This window comes from Oncorhynchus mykiss, chromosome 16 (genome assembly GCF_013265735.2).
Source record: "Oncorhynchus mykiss isolate Arlee chromosome 16, USDA_OmykA_1.1, whole genome shotgun sequence".
Taxonomy (NCBI): Eukaryota; Metazoa; Chordata; class Actinopteri; order Salmoniformes; family Salmonidae; genus Oncorhynchus; species Oncorhynchus mykiss.
In genome coordinates this window covers 22,495,703-22,523,278 of record NC_048580.1, presented here as the reverse complement: position 1 = coordinate 22,523,278, position 27,576 = coordinate 22,495,703, and the positions used below count along the sequence as shown (strand labels likewise).

General features: G+C 43.6%; 1 protein-coding gene across 1 annotated transcript; it reads right to left on the bottom strand.

The window, feature by feature from the left end:
• Positions 1–240: 240 nt before the first annotated feature.
• Positions 241–27,215, bottom strand: LOC110491640 (ubiquitin carboxyl-terminal hydrolase 31). The gene is made up of 16 exons (XM_021565236.2): positions 25,733–27,215; positions 16,385–16,522; positions 15,827–15,915; positions 15,465–15,557; positions 15,080–15,215; positions 11,573–11,720; positions 10,946–11,129; positions 10,649–10,760; positions 10,468–10,562; positions 10,135–10,212; positions 9,709–9,838; positions 9,494–9,613; positions 8,962–9,187; positions 7,134–7,292; positions 3,962–4,114; positions 241–3,637 (listed from the first exon to the last, which is right to left on the bottom strand). Exons 1-16 carry the CDS (start codon positions 26,279–26,281, stop codon positions 2,055–2,057), a joined length of 3,993 nt encoding a protein of 1,330 aa, XP_021420911.1. The 5' UTR covers positions 26,282–27,215; the 3' UTR covers positions 241–2,054.
• Positions 27,216–27,576: the final 361 nt, after the last annotated feature.

Here is a 27,576-nt window from a genome sequence, read left to right as displayed (position 1 = left end):
AGGTCACCCCTGTATCACCCTTTACTGTATCATCTCACTTTGAAAAACATCTGGGAGATTATAGCTACAGCCAGTATTTAGATAACAGGTTCATAAAGTATTCCACTGAAAATAATCTCGTATATTGTCTTTGGCTATTTGAATGAATGAATTATATAAACTAGTTGGGGATTCAGTCACTAAAACCATCTGAAAAGTACCTACTCTCAAACCATGACAAAGTGACATTTCACAATCATACCAGTTGTTTCCAAATGTATTTCTTATATTTAGTTATTCGATGTTTGGTTGCAGAGGTCTATGGGGTAGCGTGTCCCTTAAATGGTTTGGAATCAAACACGAGTCAAATTAATACAATACAGAAATCATTCATTCGCAAGTGAGTTGATTTACTTTAAGGAGCAATACCTACAATTCATTTAAAAAAAAGAAGTATTATACTCTGAAGAAAATGTGCAAATAAAGCATTGAATGATGCCTAAACATGCTCTCTGATGCAGGCATTTGGAAAAATATACAGTTAGAAATATATACACATCCAAAAGTAGCAGTATTACTTGTGTGGACATTAGCAAGTGTTGCTTGCATAGTTTAATGCATGCATAAGCAATTTCATGCAAAGATTGCTGTCATACATTTCATCACGGCGATCACTTTTCTGAATCTAAGTCAGTGCATTCTACGCGGGAAATCTGCTTGGTAGCGCATAAGCCAAAAAATGTGCACAGGCACAAGCTGTGATGACACAGAGAAAAACAGAAAAGGATAGGGCGGATCCAAACGCACCATATATGGTGATCTAATAAAGACGCCCCCATGTATTGTCTTTAGCAATGTCTTTGATGGCCTTGAGTGTATCTTTTTTTCCACGTCGACCCTGTGTTCGTCTTAAGGAATGTTTCGAGATGTCTGGCAGTCTGAATGTGGTCCCCTGTCAGGCCTTGACCACCCGCAAGTGACAGTGGTCACCAGTCGGGGGGAGAGGTGAGTGGAGTTGTTAGGGCACTCTGGGGGGGCTATTATGTCACACTATGATGTCACTACTATTCCAAAATCAGTACAACCAGAGGGAGAGTGAAGAACCACAGTCCCAACCTTCCAAAATCATTGATCGATGTCACCTTCCTTGTATATTTCTAATGGGTCCCTTTAATGCTATTGGCAGGTATACACACACCTCTAGTCCTGGATACTTATAATGTCCTACATAGGCTAGCAAAATGTTGTTGCACAATCACTATTGTTAAATTGGGATTATGTTAAATGAAAACCAAGAGTTGTTAAACTGGGATTATTCATTATGTAAATCTGGAATTGGAGTTGGTCAAACTGGGATTATCAGTACTGGACAACTAATACCAGTGAATTTGGGATTACAAATGTACCTGCATTGATAGCTCATAATATGAGATTTGACATAAATTACCACTGACCTATACTGTATCAAATTAGCTATTAACTGGGATTATGATAGGTATTCGTGTTTGTTTCATGGCTGCATATATTTAGATGCTCTGCCTGGTGTGGAATGTTTTGAACTATTTGAAAGTGGACCCAGAAGTTTTCAAAGTACAAAGAAGTCAGAGATGTAAAACACTGCTCGTTAACTGCATCTGGTGACTGAGTAGTATTCCATGTGTGATCTATTGTGTGATTTACAGGGATTCTCATCCTGACACTGCTTAACAAACGCACTTGCTCGCTACACAAGTTCCTTTCGACGTCGGCCCAAGACGAACCTTCTCAAAGTACGCTAAAGAACCAGGTAAAAATGTCATTACATGTGCAGTTCATATAATAATCCATTTGATTAAAATCATTTTTCAAAAAAAGAATTAACAATGCAATCCATACAAAGTGCTTTGTTTCAATCCATTACTATATAATAAAGTGGACAGGGACAGACTGTCATGTATGGCAGCTTGCAATCACCCGGGGCCAATGAAAAGCCAGAGGTGCTTTTCAAAAGTCGCTCCCAAAGAGGAGATGTAGTTCAATCTTTGAGACACCTTAGAGCTTCACTTCAGCGATTGTTTTGGTTCCCCAAAGATATCTCACTTTGACTTCTGGGTGGTTCGTGAAGAATTGATGGGGATCTTTCGGGATGGCGGCAACCTCTTTTCAGGAGGTTTTTTCCCGTTGGCAGAGGCTTTCTCCACTCCACCCGTCTCTGCTCCGGAAGACTTGGACTTGGCGGAGGACAGTATAGAGTGCTTGGCTGGGTTGGACGTCTTGGAGGATTCCTTGTCTTTGGCCGAGGGTGTGTTCATCTGGGCCTCTGGGTTCCCCTGCTGGGCCCTCTTGGCTGCTCCATTCCCCGCCCCTTCTCCAGTCTCCTCCCCAGCCCCCTCTTCTGAGTTGCCTTTAGCCTCGCCTGTCCCTGCTTTGGCCGTCGTGGTTGGCTTTCCCCCGTCCGTGGACCTGCGTGTCTCTTTCTGCCTCAGGGCACTCTTGAAGAAGTTGAGTCCCTTTTCCTCCGTCTTGCTGTTCCTACCAGGTCCCCTGGGTGGAGCTGCTGAGGCCGCTGCCCCGCTCACACTGGACGATCGCAGGCTGGTCATGGAGGAGCTGCTGCTGGTGCTCCTCCCCCCAGCCCTGCTCTCCGCCCCTCGCCCCGCCCTACCTTCGCCCCGGCCAGCGGCACACATTTCTCCTCCCCGGGACACACCACTGGCCCTGGAGGAGGGACCACCGTGGTTCACCCCCCTCTCTGACACTGAGGTGGTCCGCGACGTCTCCCGACTGGCGCTTCTCTCGGCTGCTCTAGTTCTCGCTGATGCGGAGCTCCTCTCCACCGTCCCTCTGGGCGACGTCTTCCTCGGCGGGTGTGCCGAGGAACTCTGGGACCTGGGGGAGCTTCCCTTCCTTTGCTTTGCTGTTTCAGGGTGAAGTGTTTCTGGGGTCTGCAACGGCTCCTTTTTCGTGGGGGTGGCTGTTTTGGCTGAGGAGGTCTTGCTGTTTTTTTTGACTGCACCCTCGCTTTTTTCTTTGGGGTTGGACACTGTGGCCGCCACGCTCTTGGCTTGGGTTCGAGAAGGTGACGATGCGTGGGTCGCAGAGGAGGTGTGGGAGGGGGAAGGGGAGGGGGTGGTCGGGTGCTTCTTGGGGCTCTTCTCGGTCTCAACAGTCTTTGCAGAGTTTCTCCTGGCCCCGGCATCCTCCTCTCCCCCTGCTCCTCGTTGTTTAGGCTCCTTAGCGATTGCTCCTTGACCCGGGCTGCCTGGCTCCATGACCGTGGCCCCGTTACTGTTACCCCCTGCCGGGCTGGAGCTCCTCAGCTCAGCCTGGGGAATGGCCTTGGAGTGCACCTGCTCCAAGAGCCTTTTAGCCCCTGCATTACCATCCAGGACCAGGGGTGTCTTACCTCCAGCCCTTACCTCGGGTTTCGCCAAGCCGCTAAAGCAGGAGGTGGAGACCTTGTCATCAACCGCCTCGCCTATCCTCTCAAGGGTGGGCGAGGAGGAGTGGGACTCCAGGGAGAAGCGCGAGGGAGAGTTGGAGCGCAGATGGAGCTTGGTGGAGAGGGACCAGGAGGGCTTCGAGCCGTTCTCGCTGAGGGCCAGAGGGCTGGCCATGTTGGATCGTGAGGAGAAGGTCTGTCTCTGGATACTCCGCACCGCCGGGCGGGTAGAGAAGCCTTCTCAACAGAAGGGGACAGAGATGTACAACTAAATCGTTGGTGTGGAGTGGAATAGACTGAGTGCATGTTCATCACCTCTTTTATCAGTGGGTTTCAAGCTAGTAAAGTCTGATATTATATAATTATATTACAGAATGATACAGATTGTTCAGCTTTGCAAAAACAACTGAAAGTAGGCTAATGTATAAATAAGGCCTGCAGTGTCATCGTAACAATATATTTTGTATACATTTTAGTTCCAAGTACTATCATTGTGCAAACATATTTGATATAGCAGAAAAACAACATCTTGACAAATATGCATGAGAGGCTGTTTCTCACCATCGTCTTCGCTGCGTTCCCCAGTGAACTCGGCCGACTCCGAGAGGGAGGCCAGCGAAGTGCGTCTGGAGGAGCCAGATGAGGCCTGGCTAGGAGGACGACTCCCTATCAACCTGCTGATCCAGTGTTCACACAGAGACGAGCTGGTCGAACCTGGGACGAGTAAACAAAGGACATATACTGTATGTATACAGTTGACGTCGCAAGTTTACATACACCTTAGTCAAATACATTTAAACTCAGTTTCACAATTCCTGACATTTAATCCTAATAACAATTCCCTGTCTTAGGTCATTTAGGATCACCACTTTATTTTAAGAATGTTAAATGTCAGAATAATAGTAGAGACAATGATTTATTTCAGCTTTTATTTCTTTCATTGCATTCCCAGTGGGTCAGAAATGTACATACCAAATACTAATTGAGTGTAACATTGCCTTTAAATTGTTAAACTTGGGTCGAACGTTTCGGGTAGCCTTCCACAAGCTTCCCACAATAAGTTGGGTGAATTTTGGCCCATTCCTCCTGACAGAGGTGGTGTAACTGAGTCAGGTTTGTAGGCCTCCTTGCTCGCACATGATTTTTCAGTTCTGCCCACAAATTTTCTATAGGTTTGAGGTCAGGGATTTGTGCTAGTGTTGATAATGGGATATGTAGGAGGGTGAGCCGGTCAAGGATCGATTCAGACATGGTGGTAAATTGTATGACAAGTGACAGTTTAATTATGAGTAAAGATATCTGGTACAACGTATACGGGCCCATTTCATTCGGTTCTTAAGGAACCAGCAGAAAAGAAGCCCCGATAACAGAGTGCATGTATGTTATATACAGTACAGAAAGTAGGTTGAGTCTAGAAGTTCTGGTCTTCTGGTTGGTCCTGTTGGGCCGTCCGTCATCCCTCTGAGTCTTGTCGTGCCGTTCCTTGTCACACAATGTTCAGCTAAGAAGGAGATTAGGTGTGTGCGCTGTCCTCAGTCACACAATGTTCGGCTAGAAAGGAGATTAGGTGTGTGCGCTGGTTTCTGCAAGTCAAGGCTGTCTCTTCCTCCCAATGTGTGGGTGTATGTCTTATCTGTGTGTCCTCGGCAGTTAGTGTGTGTAATGTGTGTGTGCTGTGTGTGTGGGTGTGGGAGCTATCCTGTATGGGACCTAACATGTTTTACTGTGAAAATACGTTGTCTCAGTTATAGCAATGTAATAGCAGTAGGCTGGTCACCTGCATAAGAAATAGCACTTCCTTACACTAGCCACTCCAATAGCTTAACTTTGTTGTCCTTAAGCCATTTTGCCACAACTTTGGAAGTATGCTTGGGGTCATTATCCATTTGGAAGACCCATTTGTGACCAAGCTTTAACTTCCTAACTGATGTCTTGAGATGTTGCTTCAATATATCCACATAATTCTCCTGCCTCATGATGCCATCTATTTTGTGAAGTGCACCAGTCCCTCCTGAAGCAAAGCACTCCCACAACATGATGCTGCCACCCCCGTGCTTCACGAATGGGATGGTGTTCTTCGGGTTGCAAGCCTCCCCCCTTTTTCCTCCGAACATAACGATGGTCATTATGGCCAAACAGTTCTACTTTTGTTTAATCAGACCAGAGGACATTTCTCCAAAAAGTACGATCTTTGTCCCCATGTGCAGTTGTAAACCGTAGTCTGGCTTTTTTTATGTCAGTTTTGGAGCAGTGGCTTCTTCCTTGCTGAGCGGCCTTTCAGGTTATGTCGATATAGGACTCATTTTACTGTGGATATAGATACTTTTGTGCCGGTTTCCTCCAGCATCTTTACAAGGTCCTTTGCTGTTGTTCTGGGATTGATTTCCACTTTTTGCAACAAAGTATGTTCATCTCTAGGAGACAGAACGCGTCTCTTTCCTGAGTGGTATGATGGCTGCGTGGTCCCATGGTGTTTATACTTGTGTACTATTGTTCGTACAGATAAACGTGGTACCTTCAGGCATTTGGAAATTGATCCCAAGGATGAACCAGACTTGTGGAGGTCTACAATTTTTTTTCTGAGGTCTTGGCTGATTTCTTTTGATTTTCCCATGATGTCAGCAAAGAGGCACTGAGTTTGAAGGTATGCATTGAAATACATCCATAGATACACCTCCAATTGACTCAAATAATGTCAATTAGCCTTTCAGAAGCTTCTAAAGCCATGACATAATTTTAAAGGCACAGTCAACTTAGTGTATGTAAACTTCTGACCCACTGGAATTGTGACACAGTGAATTATAAGTGAAATAATCTGTCTGTAAACAATTGTTGGAAAAATTACTTGTGTCATGCACAAAGTAGATGTCCTAACCGACTTGCCAAAACTATAGTGTGTCAACAAGAAATTTGTGGAGTGTTTGAAAAACAGGTTTTAATGACTCCAACCTAAGTGTATGTAAACTTCCGACTTCAACTGTATATATACATCATAAATGTATATATTAGACATACAGTATAAAAACATTTATATGTGTATATGATTCTAAATCACATGTCTCAGTCGGGGAGGACATGACATCTACAGGGAGATTGGATGTGAGGCATAAACCAAATGAGACCCAGGTTTTCTACTTCATGGCTCCAGACTACGGCCGTTTAGTCGCATTCAGCGTCCCTTTGACTTGGCTGTGGGAGTTAAATTTTTTTCAGTAGTTTAATACACTTCTTAATAATAAAGCACTATCAATGAACATGATGATTACTCATTTTTCTATTGCGTGACGCCATTCATTGTTTTTGATGCGACCAAATCAAGGGTGGTTGCCAACAAGTGAAAAAGTTAGTGGCACCAGTGACACCAGGGGAAACAGTTAGTACAGGGCTCCAGACTATCTATGACATTGTTGCATCTTGTTGTTTGAAAAACATTGCATCCCATAGAATTATGGAATGGTGCCCCCACACATTGACTCTGTACCGGTACCCCCTGTATATAGCCTCGCTATTGGTTATTTTACTGTTGCTCTTTAATTATTTGTTACTTTTATTTATTTTTTATTCTGTGATTCTTTGGTAATTTATTATGAAACTGCATTGTTGGTTAGGGCTTGTAAGTAAGCATTTCACTGTAAGGTCTACACTGGTTGTATTCGTGACAAATACAATTTAATTTTTATTTGAATCATGAATTAAATCGTTTTTTTTTAATAACAAATGCATATATTCTTACCTGCAACGGAGCTGTTAGCAGACCATGATGGGATGGTGGCCCGTCTTTGGTAAAACAGTATGTAGGCGTTCTGCTTGCAGACGTCATCGTCAGATATGGCTTGGACATCGCTGTCATCAAAGCAGTACCACATGCCATCGATGGAGTTTTTACAGTGAGCTGCAGAAAAGGACATAATAAGGATGGGATAAAGAGTCAATTATCATGTTACCTGGATAATTCAGTGGATTTGAATTATTTGAGTTTCTAAAAAAAGAGCAGGGATATCGATGCCAATCACATTTCGATAGACATACAGTGCCAGTCAAAAGTTTGGACACATCTACTCATTAAAGGGCTTTTCTTTATTTTTTACTATTTTATACATTGTAGATTAAAAATGATAAAATAACACATATGGAATCATGTAGTAATCAAAAAAGTGTTAAACAAATCAAGATACACAGCTTTGCACACTCTTGGCATTCTCTCAACCAGCTTCATGAGGTAGTCACCTGGAATGCATTTCAATTAACAGGTGTGCCTTGTTAAAAGTTAATTTGAGGATTTTTTCCCCTTCTTAATGATTTTTAGCCAATCAGATGTGTTGTGACAAGGTAGCTGTGGTATACAGAAGATAGCCCTATTTGGTAAAAGACCAAGTCCATATTTTGGCAAGAATAGCTCAAATAAGCAAAGAGAAACAACAGTCCATCAAGTCTTTAAGACCTGAAGATTAATCAATGCGTAAAATTTCAAGAACTTTGAAAGTCTCTTCAAGTGCAGTCGCAAAAACCATCAAGCACTATGATGAAACTGGCTCCCATGAGGACCACCACAGGAAAGGAAGACCCAGAGTTACCTCTGCTGCAGAGGATAAATTCATTAGAGTTAACTGGACCTCAGATTGCAGCCCAAATAAATGCTTCACGGAGTTCAAGTAACAGACATATCTCAACATCAACTGTTCAGAAGAGACTGCGTGAATCAGGCATTCGTGGTTGAATTGCTGCAAAGAAAACCACTTCTAAAGGACACCAATAATAAGAAGAGTCTTGCTTGGGCCAAGAAACACAAGCATTGGACATTAGACTGGTGGAAATCTGTCCTTTTGGTCTGATGAGTCCAAATTTGAGATTTTTGATTCCAACCGCAGTGTCTTTGTGAGACGCAGAGTAGGTGAACCGGTGATCTCCGCATATGTGGTTCCCACCGTGAATCATGGAGGAGGAGGTGTGATGGTATGGAGGTGCTTTGCTGGTGACACTGTGATTTATTTAGAATTCAAGGCACACTTAACCAGCATGGCTGCTGCGATATGCCATCCCATCTGGTTTGCGCTTAGTGGGACTATCTTCTTTGGCTATTTGACCAAGAAGGAGAGTGATCAACCCAATTGAGATGGTTTGGGATGAGTTGGACAGCAGAATGAAGGAAAAGCATCCAAACAAGTGCTCAGCAAATGTGGGAACTCCTTCAAGACTTTTGGAAAATCATTCCAGGTGAAGCTGGTTGAGAGAATGCCAAGTGTGTGCAAAGCTGTCATCAATGCAAAAGGTGGCTACTTTGAATAATCTAAAATCTAAAATGTATATTGATTTGTTTAACACTTTTTTGGTTACCACATGATTCCATATGTGTTATTTCATAGTTTTGATGTCTTCAATATTATTCTACAATGTAGAAACATAGAAAAACCCCTGAATGAGTAGGTGTGTCCAAACTTTTGACTGGTACTGTACATGGAGTAAGTGGCTTTCTCAAGGGCAGAACAGCAACCCTGTCAATTTATAGCCCTACTGTTGCAGGAACATATTAGTGTGTGTCCATACGTGTGTTGTTTGCTAACCTGTGTAATGACCTCCCGCCATTGTCCCGTGGTGGTTACACACAGCGTACAGGTCATACAGGTAATCCTCTGGGTCGCGGCCCATCCCGTAAGGTCGTCTCCATGGTGACCAGTGCGAGGGCAGGCTCCAGCTGCTCTGGCTCCGCTTGACCATATGGGGCGCCATGTCCATCCCGATCAGAGGAAACTTCACCATGTTCTGCATCTTCATCCTCCGGTCTCCGTCCTAAGAAGACACCATACACACACACGCACAACAGCAACAAATTTGATGATGTTGGTTGAGGGTGGAATGCTTACTATGCTAATGCAGATTGGTTGAGCTTACAATGCCGACTGAGCTTGTAAGAATTAACATAATATTAGTGTTGACATACACTAGTAATACGATCTATACGCGTGTACTTTGAATTAAATACTATTTTGAGTTTATTCCTGGGGTAATATAAGGCTAACTGAGCTTATCCACTTTGATTATGTAGTTGTATGAATGATGTTGATGTATAGTATGGTGGTCTGTAGTGTACTGTACCTGTCTGAAGCGTTTGAGGTGCAGTATGAGGATGTCAGGCAGGGTCCAGAGGCTCAACTTGATGCTGCCCTGCTGTAGCTGCTTGCAGTGTGGGCAGCGCCAGGCATCATCTGGAGCAAGCTGAAACATACAGAGCGGAGCTCTCAAACACACACACACACACACACACACACACACACACACACACACACACACAGGCACGGGTACACACGTACCTGTTCCTCTTTGGTGTAGAGCTGAAAGCACTGGGCGAGGGAGCACGTCTGAGGCTGCAGATGTCCGTCTTTCTGTTGACGTACACTCTCAGCATCTGGGATGTACTCGTCCTCGGTGCGTTTGAACAGACTGCAGTCAGACACAAAAAAATGCACAGTTCACACAGAGGTCGCACAACAAGCTTCAAAGGAAACCATGAAAGGTCTATCGAAGTGTGTTGACAAACAGAAACTAGGGAAACGTCTGACACCTCAGTCACAACTATTGCTTTGAATTCACATTCGCATTCTCTTCAAAGAGCAAAACTATTTTTCTCACCGTATGAGTGACTGCCAGTCAACGCTAAATGTGTGCACTGGGTCATGATGAAAGAGGTGAGTGTCTTTCCCTCTCAGCATAGTGTTTTTTTGTCTCATTACACTTACTAGTCTTTTGTCTCTTTGTCCCATTCCACCACAATCTTGACATGTGGGGGGCCTCCTGGCCCACAAGATTTGTACGCTCTGCAGACAAACATTGGATAAATAGGAAACCAATGCAACGTTATCATTGAGCCCTATGACAGCTCAATGTGGAAAACAGGGTACGCTACATGTGGAACAACAACCCAGACGGTTTAGCACGTGTGAAAAACCACGGAAGGGTTAAACAAAAGGCTAAACCCACTGAAAGGTTGAACACTTGCTAAACTTAACTCTTGCTACCTGTCCTCTATCAGTGAGAGACAAGCGCCCTCTGGTGGCGCTGGGTGACATTACCTCTCCACAGAGGGGTGGCACAGTGGTTGCTCCTCTTGAGGTAAGAGATACGTGATTCCAACCACCCCCACTACACGCAAACTGAAGGGCCCAACCTGAGGGACAGCAATACGTTTAGTTACACCGTGTACGTGTGTGCCTGTGTTGAATGAGTCTCTGTGTGTGGACAACCTGCACCTACCTGGACAAAGACCCCAGGACGCAAAAGGTGACGCATCTTCTCCAGGATCTCCTTCTGCAGAACGTCCCAGGTGACATTCCGCTCCAGATACAGCACAAACGGATGGCCAAACCTAGAATCGTCATAGACAAGGGTGAAGAACACGATTTTCCCACATCCACCATAACTATATCAAATTAGTTTGCCTCCACTGTATGGACATGTTCCTTGAGTTCCTTATTTTCCTGGTGCTACGTTGCTTCGCCACATTCAACTGGAATGTTTCCTGTTGAAATCTTGAGGGGTTGCTTTGTGTACCTGCGTCCCTGCTGTCCGGCGCAGGCTCTGTTACACACCAGCAGAATGATCTTGTCAGCCACGCTGGTCTTATTGGGGCTCGGAGGGGGAGTCACTGACTCTTCCATTTTTGTCGACACCTGTAGCCTGTTGTTGTCTGTCCCATACTTCAAGTTGTTCTGATTCAGATTAGCATGGGGACTTCCTGCAACACATTGCCGTATATACTGTAAATGTATACACAGCACGATATGAACAAACTTTTGAGTTCTAAATCGAAACTACCCAAGCTGCGGTTGCGGTCACATTATCCTAAGGGGTTAATGAAACAAAGATCACAGCCTGCTGCAGGTCAGTGAGATGCAAATTTGTTGAATAAGGCTGTTAACCTGTGCAATATGTTGGATTCTGGCATAGGAACGCACATCTGTATACCCAATTCTTATTGGGCTATCAATTTTTTGGGTCCAAAAGATACTGTACACGCATATGCAGTGAGGGTGAACATAGGTAATCACATCCAGATTTAACATGATTTCCTATTAAATCCAATTGCTAAATCCATTTGTAATCTAATCTAGACTCTTACCTCCCTAATCCGGCCCTGAGCTAAACTGATTTCCGGGGAATCATAACATGAAGTCAAACCTCGCTGAGACCGGATCTGCTCTGGTCTAAACAACTCCGGTGTTTCAAAGGCAAATATGGAGTCGCTCTCTTGAATGATCTCAAGGTCGTCATCGTCGTCACAGAAGGAGCGGTGAAAGCCATCGGAGTACATTTCAGTAAGGACAATCTGCCAACACACATGGATCATTAACAGAGATGGGGTTAATCTCATTCAATTAAGTTATATTAAGATTTGAGCCTCCAGTAACATTTTGTCCTCCATCGAGGAAGGTCCCACAAAGGTTTAAACCTTTACACTTGTGGGAACTGGCCTATATGGATAGGGCTAAATTGAAATGTTTCTTACAGAAGAAATATGAAAAGCATGTGCATCACCATGGTAGCAATTGAAAGGGAAGATGTAGGTGATCATGGGACAATTATTAGACCAAAAGGTGAGGACACAACAGTTCACCTGACACAAGACGGAATCCAAACATTACACTGTTGATTTTATGTGCATTTTACATTTACTGTACTTTTTGCCGCATTTGCTCATAATGAAATCTGAAAATATTCTGGATATATTCAGTAACATGCTAAACATTTTGGGTCGGTGGAACATAAGAAAAAAAACGAAAAGGGTTTGAGTGAGAGGACTAACTGGTGTCTCCAATTACTACAGCGAACAAAAATATAAAACGCAACATGCAACAATTTCAAAGATTTTACTGAGTTCCAGTTCATAGAAGGAAATCAGTCAATTGAAATACATTCATTAGGCCCTAATCTGTGGATTTCACATGACTGGGAATACAGATGTGCATGCATCTGTTGGTCACAGATACCTTAAAAAAGGTAGGGGTGTGGACCACCATTTGCCTCATGCAGTGAGACGTCTCCTTCGCATAGTTGATCAGGCTGTTGACTGTGGCCTGTGGAATGTTGTCCCACTCCTCTTCAATGGCTGTACGAAGTTGCTGGATATTGGCAGGAACTGTTGATGTACACGTCGATCCAGAGCATTCCAAACATGCTCAACAGGTGAAATGTCTGGAGAGTATGCAGGCCATAAAAAAACTGGGACATTTTTAGCTTCCAGGAATTGTGTACAGATCCTTGCGACATGGGGCCGTGCATTATCATGCGGCAACATGAGGTGATGGCGGCGGATGAATGGCACGACAACGAGCCTCAGGACCTTGTCACTGTATCTCTGTGCATTCAATTTGCCATCGATAAAATGCAATTATGTTTGTTGTCCGTAGCTTATGCCTGCCCATACCATAACCCCACTGCCATCATGGGGCACTTTGTTCACAACGTTGACATCAGCAAATCGCTCACCCACACAATGCCATAAACGCTGTCTACCATCTGCCGGTACTGTTGAAACCGGGATTCATCCATGAAGATCACACTTCTCCAGCATGCCGGTGGCCATCGAAGGTGAGCATTTGCCCACTGACGTTGATTACGACACTGAACTAACTGCATTCAGGTCAAGACCATGGTGAGAACGATAAGCACGCAGATGAGCTTCCCTGAGACGGTTTCTGACAGTTTGTGGAGAAATTATTTGGTTGTGCAAACCCCCAGTTTCATCAGCTGTCCGGGTCTCTGGTCTCAGCCGATCCCGCAGGTGAAGAAGCCGGATGTGGAGGTCCTGGACTGGCGTGTTTACATGTCGTCTGCGGTTGTGAGGCCGCTCTGACGTATTGCCACATTTTCTAAAATGACGTTGGAGGCAGCTTATGGTAGAGAAATGAACATTACATTCTCTGGCATCAGCTCTGGTGCATATTCCTGCAGTCAGCATGCCAATTCCACACTCCCTCAGAACTTGAGATATCTGTGGCATTGTGCTGTGTGACAAAACTGCACATTTTTATTGTCCCCAGCACAAGCCTTTATATCAGCTTCTTGATATGCCGCACCTGTCAGGTGGATGGATTATCCTGGATAAGGAGAAATGCTCACTAACAGGGATGTAAAAATATATATTTTTGTGCATATGGAACATTTCTGGGATCTTCTATTTCAGCTCAAGAAACATGGGACCAACACTTTACATGTTGCGTTTATATTTTTGTTCAGTACATAAGGTGCTGTTTTGAGCTATCCTAGCTGTTCCGTTGAGGAACTAGAGCAAGCCCACTTGTAGCTGTTAAGTTTGGAACACAACCCTGCAATTACACAATTAACGATCCATTATAAATCGCTATCTGGGTCAGATGGGCATCATTTGAAAGCTTGTTCTATTGCGAACATGACTAGCTAAGTTTTGGTGAGCCTAGAAAGGCGTCGAGTGCATTCAGTTGCGTGTGCCGCGTCAAATTTTCTTCACAATAGACAAACAGACTCATTCTGTTCAGAACAACCCAGGGTATGACGCAATTTCATCTTGTAACTGTACATCAAACATAGTGATCATAAACGCTGACACTGTATATTGTGTATTTTATTCCTCTTGTGTTCATATTTTTTTTAATTACTCTGCATTGTTGGGAAGGGCTTGTAAGCAAGCATTTCATGGTTATGTCTACACCCGTTGTATTCGGAGCATGTGACAAAATAAAATTGGATTTGATCCGATTCTGACATGACTCTTATGATTTGAAAATGCGAAGTGCACATTTAGACTCACAGGTATTTTGCTTGCTTGTATGACATCAAAGCGGTATTTATTATAATCCTCAAGGTCTCATCTTTCAAAAAACACAGAGTCCTTTTCATTTACAGCATTTCCCTCACTTTGCCCAGACAACAAAACATTTACAAAAGTTGCCCAATTAGTGGGAGGGATGGGGGAAACGTTTTGACGTGAGAGGTGCTCAAGTTCAGAACGTCTGTCAGTCAAAACCCATGCGGCATTGTGAATCGCAGAGCCAGAGCTCTGATGTCATGCATAGTATGTTACTGCGTTTATCAGTGCCCAAATCTGCAATTTTTCAACTCGTATACGAGTGTAAAGGGCTACAAAATCTCAAAAGGGAAGCAATTTCATACTGAAAAGCCAACATAGCATGAGGTGTGTGGTTTATTCATATGAAAATCATATAAGATTCATAAGATTGATTAACACACCTTAATTATTACACAGTAACCCGGGATTTATACAGAGTAGTAGACCATACTAAATAGGATGAGCAAACAATATCACATGATCTGAGCCTCCCATCATGACTCTAGGGGACACATCAAACACAAACAGTGGATTGTTGAAGGCTGAGACAATAGATTTCTCTGTAATGAAGATGCTCACAAGGGCCTTGAGTCCCTATCATTGGCTGAACCTTAAAAAACAAACATCTACTTTGATAATGAATGAGCATGACTACCACTTAAGTACCTACTCAGTGCCTTGAGTTTTGAATTTAATAGTGTTGACATTTTATGTTTCAGTTTGAATAGTGCTGAAGATTGCTTTTTAGTAGGGTGGGCATTTTCAATCATTGCTGACAGTTTCACTTGTCTCTTATCCGTTCATCTGTATACATGTTTACACATTGACGCTCGATTTCAAAGGCACCAAAGACTCGGTACCTGTTCTGGGGGTATTTTGGTCTCCTGGGCCACAGCGCTTCTCAGTCTGGACACAGTGCTGGAGAGAGGCACAGCCACACCCACTCTCATACAGTGGGAACACTTTCCCTGGTACACCACCGTCACATACAGGGGCCTGGGAGGGACACACAGGACAATTGAGTTATCTTACCCACGCGTCAAGGAACACCATCATCTCATCATGCTTCTACACTGTTTGTGGTTTGTCTCTGGCATCCTTCCGTGTATCACTGCCAAGTTAGGCACTCAGTTGTAAGTGGAGATCAAATACAGCAGAACAAGACCCGGGTCTTTGTGTAATTTGTAGTGGGGTATACTTTGTGTGTCAGATATTGCCTTATTAAGATATTCGATATCGCCTTACCGAGTGTGCGGTACCGGGATGGGCAGTGAGATGCAGAGGAAAGGGTCAAAGGTGTTGCTCTGTTTCTGGCAGTGAGGGCAAGTCAGGGAGGACCTATTTGTGTGGAGACAAAAAAAAAAGAAGAACATATTCACTTCAAACCGCTGTAACGTTTGACGGTGCACACTGCCTGTGTCAATGTGAAAGCTACAATCACAGCGAGCCAAACGTTAGTCGTCAAATTAGCATTCGAAAACTGGCTAGCTCCCTTGTGTTAGGATCTGCCCTATCAACAGTGCCCTATCAACGTGTCGAATCTATCGTAACTATATTCTGCGTGCAGTGGGGTGTCAATCAGGGGATTACTTTGAGGAGTGACTCACCTGTATTGAGCCTGAAATAGCTCTTGTACGAAAGAGCCAGCTGCTGGTAATGAGGATCCTTCGGGGACATTTTCTTCCTCCAACGGAGGCTACAGAGACAGCGAGCAGACAGACGACAGTCAGGAGAGACGACATATAGTAACACAGCAGTTAGTCAGCCCACATTAACGTCCGAATTGAGTAACACGAGATAAAAAATAAAAAAATAAAATAAAGTAAACACAATCAGGTAATTGACAGTTAATTAAGGGAGATACAACAATGGAAATGCAGTAAAGGGGATACAGCCTAGACGATACAGTTGGAGGAGATACAACAATGGAAATGCAGTAAAGGGGATACAGCCTAGACGATACAGTTGGAGGAGATACAATGCTGTCTGTTCAGTACAGAAAGGTACCAATCCACAGTCTCGAAGCTTCAGAACCAGTACAGTTGGCAGCGATGCTACCAGACATGGCTTTAGGCTATATCTAATATCATTCAACGGTCTGAGGTATAATCCCCAACTTGCAACTGATGTAACGGACGTACGCATGCCCAAGTAAAGTTGGTTACCTTCCTGGGGGGTCTGCTGCTGGGCAGGACGATGTTGTTGAGGTCCTCGTGAACTCTGTCCAAGAGCCACAGGAGGAACTCCTGAGCATCGTGCTGGGCGTTGCCCCTGAACTGCAGGGCACTCTTCGACACAACGTTCTGGGGAGAAAAAAAAACACAAGTTCAAAGATGAATGGTAAAAATAAGGTCACAAGTTAATGTGAGGCATTAAACAGATCATTGTTGTTTGTGTTTGTGTTTTGATTGGTCCGTCTTCAAATTGAGACATGGCTGTGGAGCAGGAGTCGAAGCAAACCGACGTGTTGGTTGGAAAAGGCATTGACAGGGTAGCCGAGTGGTTAGAGTGTTGTGCTAGTAGCTGCAAGTTCAAATCCCCGAGCTGACAAGGTACAACTCTGTCGTTCTGCCCCTGAACAAGGCAGTTAACCCACTGTTCCTAGGCTGTCATTGAAAAATAAGTAGTTGTTCTTAACTGACTTGCCTAGTTAAATAAATGTTTTTTTTTTTTTTTTTTTAAATGTAACAACATGCTCCTTTCTCTATGTTGGACAGTACAGTTTCTATTGTAACATCGTGACGAGAAAAACTGGAGAAATAACACTATAATAACCTGGTGAGTGACAGACTTAGTTAAATGAGGACACCTCCGTGCGTGGCGACAGAGCCATCCCTCCAGGCCAAGGTGTAGTCACCTCTGGTCACTGGCTATCAAATGTCACACGAGGGCAACGATGCAACCAGAACGCCGAGCGCTGTTCCTCCCAGTAAACCCCAAAGGGAAACCCTCCGTTTGAAACCATTAGCACTGCAGCCCCAGCACTTTATGCAAAGCATGATGCCATGAAAGACCAAGCACTCAACCCAAAGCCTCTGTGTGCATACTAAAAGAGAACCGTAGAGTAGGTGTAGGATGTTTACTGTACGCATACTGTAGCATTGTGTGCCACAGTAAAATATCTAACCAGAAAAACGGCAAGGTAAAATGGAGGTTGAGTGCTGTTGAGTCCTGGAAAGGCATCTGCATAATCTGCCTATGGGACTTGCAGTATAATGCAGCCAGGTAAACTACTGATGATATGTAATTAAACAATTACATTTGTATAATGGCCTAATTAGTCAATGACAGTGGAGATAGACAATTTATCGCTCGATCGGGCAGTCGATGTACAGGAAAAGGGGATAGGGCTATCCCCTTGTGTATCTATCGTTCATGTCTCGTTAATGAGTTGTAAGTGCTCTCAAGTTTTGTTCTCAATGTGGCCTCAGACAGGAGCTATTCTGTCTGCTCAGCCTCATATTCTATTCAACATGGTCGTGATTTGAAAAGGGTCTATACCTTCTACTGTCAATGGTGGAAACTCAAGTTAGCTCCAGTAAAATACGGCTATTTGGTTACCAAGAAACTTGATGACGCAAACTGGGAAAATCATGAAGAAATTAGGTGTAAGAGGAGCTCGGTATACTGTACTTTTTAGCGCTTTACTCAACAACCCAGCTCAGAGATATTGTGACAATGCCGGCCATCGCCTTGTCCACTTAATGGCTTGAAAAAGTACACGGATTATAAAACTGTGTAAAATACTTAATTTATTGTGCAAAATAAGCAAAACAAAACAGCTTGGCAGTTCAAAGGTGCTAAAACCAACCTTTCAGACATTCTGAACACAACTGTTTTATACTGAGGCTTACGCAATGAACTAACCAGGTAGACCTGTGAAGTGACCTGCTGTGAAAAACTGAGCCGATACCATTTAAAGCACAATTACCCAAACATTTAACTGATGAAGGTTGGGACTGATAGTAAGTGCTGAGTTATGGAGATCAAATGTAGTTGAATCAATCAATACAAAACATATAAACACACTTTCTCTCCATAAATAACGGGCATATTTTAAAAGAGTCCAATGTATCTAGTGAAGGAGCCTCTGAAAAAATCTAATCTGATGTGAAAAGATCTGATCTGAATGGCTGCATTTGTAGACGCAGCCATTCAGATCAGATCTTTTCACATCAGATCTTTTTCAGAGCTGATCTGATGAGTCAAAAGACAAATTAGTGGAAAATATATCAGAATTGGGCTGCCTGTGTAAACACAGCCAACTTCATAAATATGACCGTGGCTCTACACTCCAGAGTGAATAATCTATATAGAATAAGACAGTTTGTTCTCTGGCTGACAACCAAGGGAGAAAAATGGACCGAAATAGAAACATTGTCAGGAATAAGCAGTGTGTTGCTGGATGGACCTGTTCAATTCAATTCCCCTCCAATATTTACTTTGAACCGGTAAAGCAGGACATGTAGTTATAAGACCCGAAATAGACAAAAAGAAAATCCCTGGTGCAAAGAAATGGAGGTTCACAGAGAAATCTTTAGTGAGTGACTTTGAAAGGAATTCTGGTGCTGATGATGGGAGGGTAACCTGAGCTTCCTAAGGGGAAACAACATTAAGACAGCTGACCAGGCTAATCTGCTGGGACACAAGCTGGTAGATTCAGATGCTGCTACACATTTCAATGTCCATCGAAAACTCTACAGGAACACAACATCTCTGCTCTTCAGAAAGTCTGGAATCTGTGGAACCCTGACTTGATTTCACCGGGTGTGTTGCCTTGGCGTGCTCCTTTGTTTCCGAATTTGCTGTTCTCACAGACGCTGGTTCCTCTCTAGGTTTCTTCCTAGACTCCTGCCTTTCTAGGGAGTTTTTCCTAGCTACTGTGCTTCTGCATCTGCATTGCTTGCTGTTTGGGGTTTTAGACTGGCTTTCTGTCCAGCACTTTGTGACAACAGCTGATGTGAAAAGGGCTTTATAAAAGAAATGTGATTGATTTGAGTGGCAAAAGCGTTTTTGCCATCCTCAACTAAACCCCGTAAATCTGTCTGATTAGGGAGCTCCGACGGATGGGTGAGATTCACTGCTCCTGAGTCCATCCATTCATAATATCTGCCACTGCTAGTCTACTTGGAGGTTGTTGCTAATTGATTTGATGAATCAAGAGAATGGTACAGTAGGCTCTAATTGAAATTGACACGTTAATACACGAGTGATCAATAGTTAAATGTAAGCCTATATCAAAATAATGAATCTGTTCGCAGATATCTATGTAACAAATCAATTTGTGAAAAGCCAATCATACAAAAAAAGTGGACGCTTTGGTTCCTGGTGATATAATATAAAACGTGTTGTGTGTCAATTTGAACTATAGCCTACTGTACCATTCATCACCAGGAAACATAAGAGTACACTTTTTGTTATGATTGGCTTATCCTTCATGGATTTATATAGATATCTGCAAACATATTCATACTTTTGATATAGGTTTACATGTAAGGGCGGCAGGTAGCCTAATGTTTAGAGTGTTGGACTAGTAACCGAAAGGTTTCAGGATCGAATCCCCGAGCTGACGAGGTAAAAATCTGTCATTCTGCCCCTGAACAAGGCAGTTAACCCACTGTTCCTAGACCAGTTAACCCACTGTTCCTAGACCAGTTAACCCACTGTTCCTAGGCCAGTTAACCCACTGTTCCTAGGCCAGTTAACCCACTGTTCCTAGGCCAGTTAACCCACTGTTCCTAGGCCAGTTAACTCACTGTTCCTAGACCAGTTAACCCACTGTTCCTAGACCAGTTAACCCACTGTTCCTAGACCAGTTAACCCACTGTTCCTAGACCAGTTAACCCACTGTTCCTAGACCAGTTAACCCACTGTTCCTAGGCCAGTTAACCCACTGTTCCTAGGCCAGTTAACCCACTGTTCCTAGGCCAGTTAACCCACTGTTCCTAGGCCAGTTAACTCACTGTTCCTAGACCAGTTAACCCACTGTTCCTAGACCAGTTAACCCACTGTTCCTAGACCAGTTAACCCACTGTTCCTAGGCCAGTTAACCCACTGTTCCTAGGCCAGTTAACCCACTGTTCCTAGACCAGTTAACCCACTGTCTCTAGGCCGTCGTTGAAAATAAGAATTTCTTCTTAACTGACTTGCCTAGTTAAATAAATAAAGCATGTAACTATTGATCATTCATGTATTAACAATGCATGTTTAGGGGTGGTTCTTCCTCTTTCATCCGTCTTGTTTGTTAGACCCTGTGGCTCTGACGGACGTGTACAGGGCCTTCAGAAGGTATTCATACCCCTTATTCCACATTTTGTTCTGTTACAGCCTGAATTCATATATATTCCCCCCCCCCTCACACATCTACACACAATACCCCATAATGACACAGTTTTAGCAAATGTGTTGAAAATGAAATACAGAAATACCTCATTTACATACAATGCCTTGCGAAAGTATTCGGCCCCCTTGAACTTTGCGACCTTTTGCCACATTTCAGGCTTCAAACATAAAGATATAAAACTGTATTTTTTTGTGAAGAATCAACAACAAGTGGGACACAATCATGAAGTGGAACGACATTTATTGGATATTTCAAACTTTTTTAACAAATCAAAAACTGAAAAATTGGGCGTGCAAAATTATTCAGCCCCTTTACTTTCAGTGCAGCAAACTCTCTCCAGAAGTTCAGTGAGGATCTCTGAATGATCCAATGTTGACCTAAATGACTAATGATGATAAATACAATCCACCTGTGTGTAATCAAGTCTCCGTATAAATGCACCTGCACTGTGATAGTCTCAGAGGTCCGTTAAAAGCGCAGAGAGCATCATGAAGAACAAGGAACACACCAGGCAGGTCCGAGATACTGTTGTGAAGAAGTTTAAAGCCGGATTTGGATACAAAAAGATTTCCCAAGCTTTAAACATCCCAAGGAGCACTGTGCAAGCGATAATATTGAAATGGAAGGAGTATCAGACCACTGCAAATCTACCAAGACCTGGCCGTCCCTCTAAACTTTCAGCTCATACAAGGAGAAGACTGATCAGAGATGCAGCCAAGAGGCCCATGATCACTCTGGATGAACTGCAGAGATCTACAGCTGAGGTGTGAGACTCTGTCCATAGGACAACAATCAGTCGTATATTGCACAAATCTGGCCTTTATGGAAGAGTGGCAAGAAGAAAGCCATTTCTTAAAGATATCCATAAAAAGTGCCGTTTAAAGTTTGCCACAAGCCACCTGGGAGACACACCAAACATGTGGAAGAAGGTGCTCTGGTCAGATGAAACCAAAATTGAACTTTTTGGCAACAATGTAAAACGTTATGTTTGGCGTAAAAGCAACACAGCTGAACACACCATCCCCACTGTCAAACATGGTGGTGGCAGCATCATGGTTTGGGCCTGCTTTTCTTCAGCAGGGACAGGGAAGATGGTTAAAATTGATGGGAAGATGGATGGAGCCAAATACAGGACCATTCTGGAAGAAAACCTGATGGAGTCTGCAAAAGACCTGAGACTGGGACGGAGATTTGTCTTCCAACAAGACAATGATCCAAAACATAAAGCAAAATCTACAATGGAATGGTTCAAAAATAAACATATCCAGGTGTTAGAATGGCCAAGTCAAAGTCCAGACCTGAATCCAATCGAGAATCTGTGGAAAGAACTGAAAACTGCTGTTCACAAATGCTCTCCATCCAACCTCACTGAGCTCGAGCTGTTTTGCAAGGAGGAATGGGAAAAAAAATTCAGTCTCTCGATGTGCAAAACTGATAGAGACATACCCCAAGCGACTTACAGCTGTAATCGCAGCAAAAGGTGGCGCTACAAAGTATTAACTTAAGAGGGCTGAATAATTTTGCACGCCCAATTTTTCAGTTTTTGATTTGTTAAAAAAGTTTGAAATATCCAATAAATGTCGTTCCACTTCATGATTGTGTCCCACTTGTTGTTGATTCTTCACAAAAAAATACAGTTTTATATCTTTATGTTTGAAGCCTGAAATGTGGCAAAAGGTCGCAAAGTTCAAGGGGGCCGAATACTTTCGCAAGGCACTGTAATTATTCACACCTCTTTGCTTTGAGTAAATACTTTGTAGAAGCACCTTTGAGTCGTCTTGGGTATGCCTGTATTATTAGCTTTGCACATCTGGATTTGGGGATTTTGTCCCATTCTTCCTTGCAGATTTTCCCAAGCTCTATTACAAGTATTTCCACAGATTTTCAATGGGATTTGAGCCTGCGTTTTGACTGGGCCATTCAAAGGCTTTTACGTTCTTGTTCTGAAGCCATTCCAGCGTTGCTTTGGCTGTATGCTTGGGGTCATTGTCCTGTTGGAATGTAAATCTTCTCCTCGGTCTGAGGTCACTTGCACTCCAAAGCAGGTTCTCATCAAGGATCTGCCTGTGTTTGGCTCCATTCATTGTTCCTTCTATCCTTACCAGTCTCCCAGTCCCTGCCGCTGTAAAGCAGCCCCATAGCATGAGGCTATCACCACCACGTGTCATGGTAGGTAGGGATGGTGTTAGGTGGGTGATGAGCTGTGCCTGGTTTTCTCCAGACATAGCACTTTGCATTTGAGCCAAAGAGTTCCATTCTTGTCTCATCAGACCAGAGAATCTTTTGCCTTATGATCTCAGAGTCGTTCACCTGTAATTTTGCCAACCCCAGGAGTGCACCTTTTTCTCAGGAAGTGGCTTCCGTCTGGCCACTCTCCCATAAAGCCCAGATTGGTGAAGTTCTGTAGAGACTGTCGTCCTTCTAGCAGGTTCTCCCATCTCATCCAAGGAACTCTACAGTTCTGTCAGAGTGGTCATTGGGTTCTTGGTCAACCAAGGTTCTTCTTGCCCGGTTGCTCAGTTTGGTCAGACGGCCAGGTCTAGGCAGAGTCTGGGTAGTTCCATATTTTTCCATTTACCAATGATGGAGATCATTGTGCCCTTGAAAACTTTCAACACTCTAGAAATTGTTTTATACCCTACCCCAGATATATGCCTCATCACAATTCTATCTTGTGGATCTATGGACAGTTCCTTGGACTTCATGGTATAGTTTCTGCTCTGACATACACTGTCAACTGTGTGACCTTACAGTGCTTTCGGAAAGTGTTCCCTTGACTTTTTCCACATTTGGTTACATTACAGCCTTATTCTAAAATGGATTAAATAAAAAACATGTCCTCATCAATCTACACACAACACCCCATAATGACTAAGCGAAAACATGTTTTTAGAAATGTTTGCAAATGTATTAAAAATAAAAAGCAGATAGCTTACTTCCATAACTATTCACACCCTTTGCTATGACACTCAAAATTGAAATTCCTGTTTCCATTGGTCATCCTGGAGATTGGAGTCCACCTGTGGTAAATTCAATTGATTGGACATGATTTGTAAAGGCACACACCTGCTTATATAAGGTTCCACAGTTGACAGTGCATGTCTGAGAAAAACCAAGCCATGAGGTCGAAAGAATTGTCCGTAGAGCTCCGAGACAGGATTGTGTTGAGGCACAGATCTGGGGAAGGGTACCAAAAACGTTCTGCACATTGAAGGTCCCCAGGAACACAGTGGCCTCTATCATTCTTAAATGGAAGGACTTTGGAACCACCATGACTCTTTCTAGAGCTGGCCGCCCGGCCAAACTGATGGTCACTCTGACAGAGATCCAGAGTTCCCCTGTGGAGGTGGGAGAAACTTCCAGAAGAACAACCATCTCTGCAGCCCTCCACCAATCTGGCCTTTATGGTAGTGGCCAGACGGAATCCACTCATGAGTAAAAGGCACATGACAGCAGGAGTTTACCAATGCAGGAGTTTGTCAAATGGCACCTAAAGGACTCTTAGACCATAAGAAACAAGATTTTCTGGTCTGATGAAATCAAGTTTTAACTCTTTGGCCTGAATGCCAAGCGTCACATCTGGAGGAAACCTGGCACCATCCCTATAGTGAAGCATGGTGGTGGCAGAGTCATGCTGTGGGGATGTTTTACAGCGGCAGGGACTGGGCGACTAGTCAGGATTGAAGGAAAGATTAACCGAGCAAAGTACAGAGAGATCCTCGATGAAAACCTGTTCCAGAGTGCTCAGGACCTCAGACTGGGAAGAAGGTTCACTTTCCAACAGAACAACGACCCTAAACACACAGCCAAAACAATGCAAGAGTGGCTTTGGGATAGGTCTCTGAATGTACTTGAGTGTCCCAGCCAGAGCCCGGACTTGGAACCCAATCAAACATCTCTAGATAGACCTGAAAATAGCTGTACAGCGAAGCCTCCCATCCAACCTGGTAGAGCTTGAGAGGATCTACAGAGAAGGATGGGAGAAATTCCCCAAATACAGGTGTGCCAAGCTTGTAGTGTCATACCCAAGAAGATTTGAGGCTGTAATCGCTGCCAAAGGTGCTTCAACAAAGTACTGAGTAAAGGGTCTGAATACTTATGTAAATGTGATATTTCCGTATATACAGTACCAGTCAAAAGTTTGGACACACCTACTCATTCAGGGGTTTTTCTTTATTTTTACTATTTTCTGCATTGTAGAATAATAGTGAAGACATCAAAACGATGAAATGACACATGGAATCATGTAGTAACCAAAAGTGTTAAACAAATCAAAATATATTTTAGATTTTTCAAAGTAGCAACCCTTTGCCTTGATGACAGCTTTGCACACTCTTGGCATTCTCTTTGCAACGCAAAGGGGCGTAAATACTTATGTAAATGTCATATTTCTGTATCTCATTTTCAATAAATGTTGTTTTTTTTTAAATAAAAAAACATATTTTGACTGTCATTATAGGGTCCTGTGTGTCGATGGGTGAGACATTAGGCTGTAACACAACAAAATGTGGAATAAGTCAAGAGGTACGAATACTTTCTGAGTGTGCTCTCAACATTAGGATATCCATCAGAATTAAATCTGAACTGCAAAGCACCCGAGGCCTATGCACTAATACAGGATTGGCCAACCATTCTACTAGTCTGGTTGACACCAGCTCTGGATGTATTCCTCACTGAGTAGTCACGTGGGTCACAGGCTGCCATTCTGCTGGACTGAGTGTGCAGCTTTTCTTATCAAACACACCTAGCCTACCTGCTCTAACACACGCATACTCATCAACTGCACATTATATGTTTCTGCTAATGACAGTCACTTTGAATGAATAAATAGTAGGCATACAGTAGTTTGGCTTGACACGTTCAATCCCCACAGACAACCAGTAGATTGGGTTTACTGTATTTATGAAACTGGCTCGAGATTTTGCAACAAAGTAACACCATGACAGAACGAACTAATGAAACAATCAGTTGCATTTGTGCGGTTACATTGTAACGGTTGGCAGGTGCCTGTTAGTCACGTACTGCATTGCAACAACCCCATGCCAACTATTCGAATGGCTTTCAAGTGTGCGCCCGTCGCAGTTTATAATCCATAGGATTAATCCCATTTCCATCAAACAATAGACAGCGATCAAAAACAATTCAGTTGCCAGGGCGTGCATCGACATACCTTGAATTCGCGGCTGTGTTGTGGGGTGTACTCAAACGTCCACAGAGCGCGGACGAGACCAGAAAGTTGCTCGGTGACTTCACCTGACTCCTGCTGGTGTCCCTTTCTTTGGATACAGACACCGTTGGTTGACTTCGGTTTATTCGATTCAGTCGATTTGTCATTAGTACCGTGACTGTTGTCCTCTCCACGGTATTGTTCCAATGCTAGATATTCAGCAAATAGCTCCGTGTTGCTCAGACATTGCAAGATAGCGTTCATGAAACAGGTGTTGCCATGGTTCTTGAGTCCGGCAACTCCGGGGACCTTGTCCCCAAACAGGAACCCGCCACAGTCACTGTCGTCGGAGGGGACAGAGCCGCCAGTGGTGGCCGGGATGGAACTTGCATCGTCCTTGTCTTCATCTTGATGCTCCTCGTTGCCGAAATGGGACAAAGTCGACAGAGTCCTGAGAACTCTGTTCATAAAGCTCCCCACGGAGCGCACTGAGCCCCTTCGGAAGAGCTTCTTGCTGAATGATTTTTTCTCTTTAGTGGCAGCTTTCGACATGGTCACAGTCGGGCTGGGGTTTCTCAATATTTAAATCTTACTAGAGAGAGAGAGCACCTCTGGACAATAACTGGATCAGTCTGTCCAATGACAAAAGCTAACCACAGTGATAATAATTATTGATGTTATTTATGTTCCTCACTGATGATGACAGTAGTAGGCTATAAAACACTATTTTGGAGGAAAGGTGGAGCATTTGAGGGTCTTATCACCAGCAGCCTATAGCCTGAACAAAAGACCCATGACATGTCTCTTATCTCATTTAAAACACTGCGTCGGGTTGCATAAATATTCTCCATGGGGAGATGCTATCATGCCACTCTAAATTAGGTAGCCTAGAGGGTCTCCATGCACGAGCAAATGTTAATAGTCTCGTAGTCTATCAATTTAGGGTCATGCCATGCAGGTGTAACATTTAGGATGCCCAAAATGATCCGCGTTCATTAGAAAATCAGCGACTCACAATACTCGAACATCAACAGCAATAAATCAACCCATATATTGGGACCACAGTGTACCGAGCGGGGCTCATGTTTTATTAAATAAACCGCAGCTCCACCTATATAATCCTATTCTAGAATCTTTAAGAACATAAATATTCCACAAAACGATTGTATTGCTGATGTTTATAGACTCGTGGATGTCTTCACTAAATCGCCCATACCGTGGAAGCGCTTGCAGAAGCGCTCTTAAACTGAAAAGCCCCTAGAAAGAAGCCCGGAGGGAAGCATAGTCCACCGCTCCCTCCATTCGGTATAATACTATCCATCGTATAAACGCCGTAAAATGAACATCGTTCGATACCTCCGTCGCCAAGTTTAAAGCAGTATCTCATCCTGTGATGGCTTATTTCCCTGTTAATTCTGATTCATCGCAAGGCCGCGTCTCCTGTCTTCATCATCTGGAGTCACCGATACTGCAGGCAGGCAGGGCGGTGACGGCTGACGTCACGGCCAAACACTGATCCATGTTGGAGGAGAGCAGGTAGCGGCATGTGATGCTGACTGGGGTCTGTCTCATTCTACTTTCCTGTTGTAGGCCAGAATGCTCCACTAGAAATCAGACAGTGACACATACACAGCTAGGCCTAAAATATATATAAAAATAACTTCTTTTTTTTTACATTGGGAAAGATACTCCGATAATTTGGTGCCCAGAAAATTCAGATCCTCACTACAGTTAGTCTATCCTGCAACGGTTTTACGGCAGGCCAGGGGTAGGCAACTAGATTCAGGACGATTTTTGTCCGACGGATGGTCAGGGCGGAAACATAATTCTAATCATTTGTACACTGC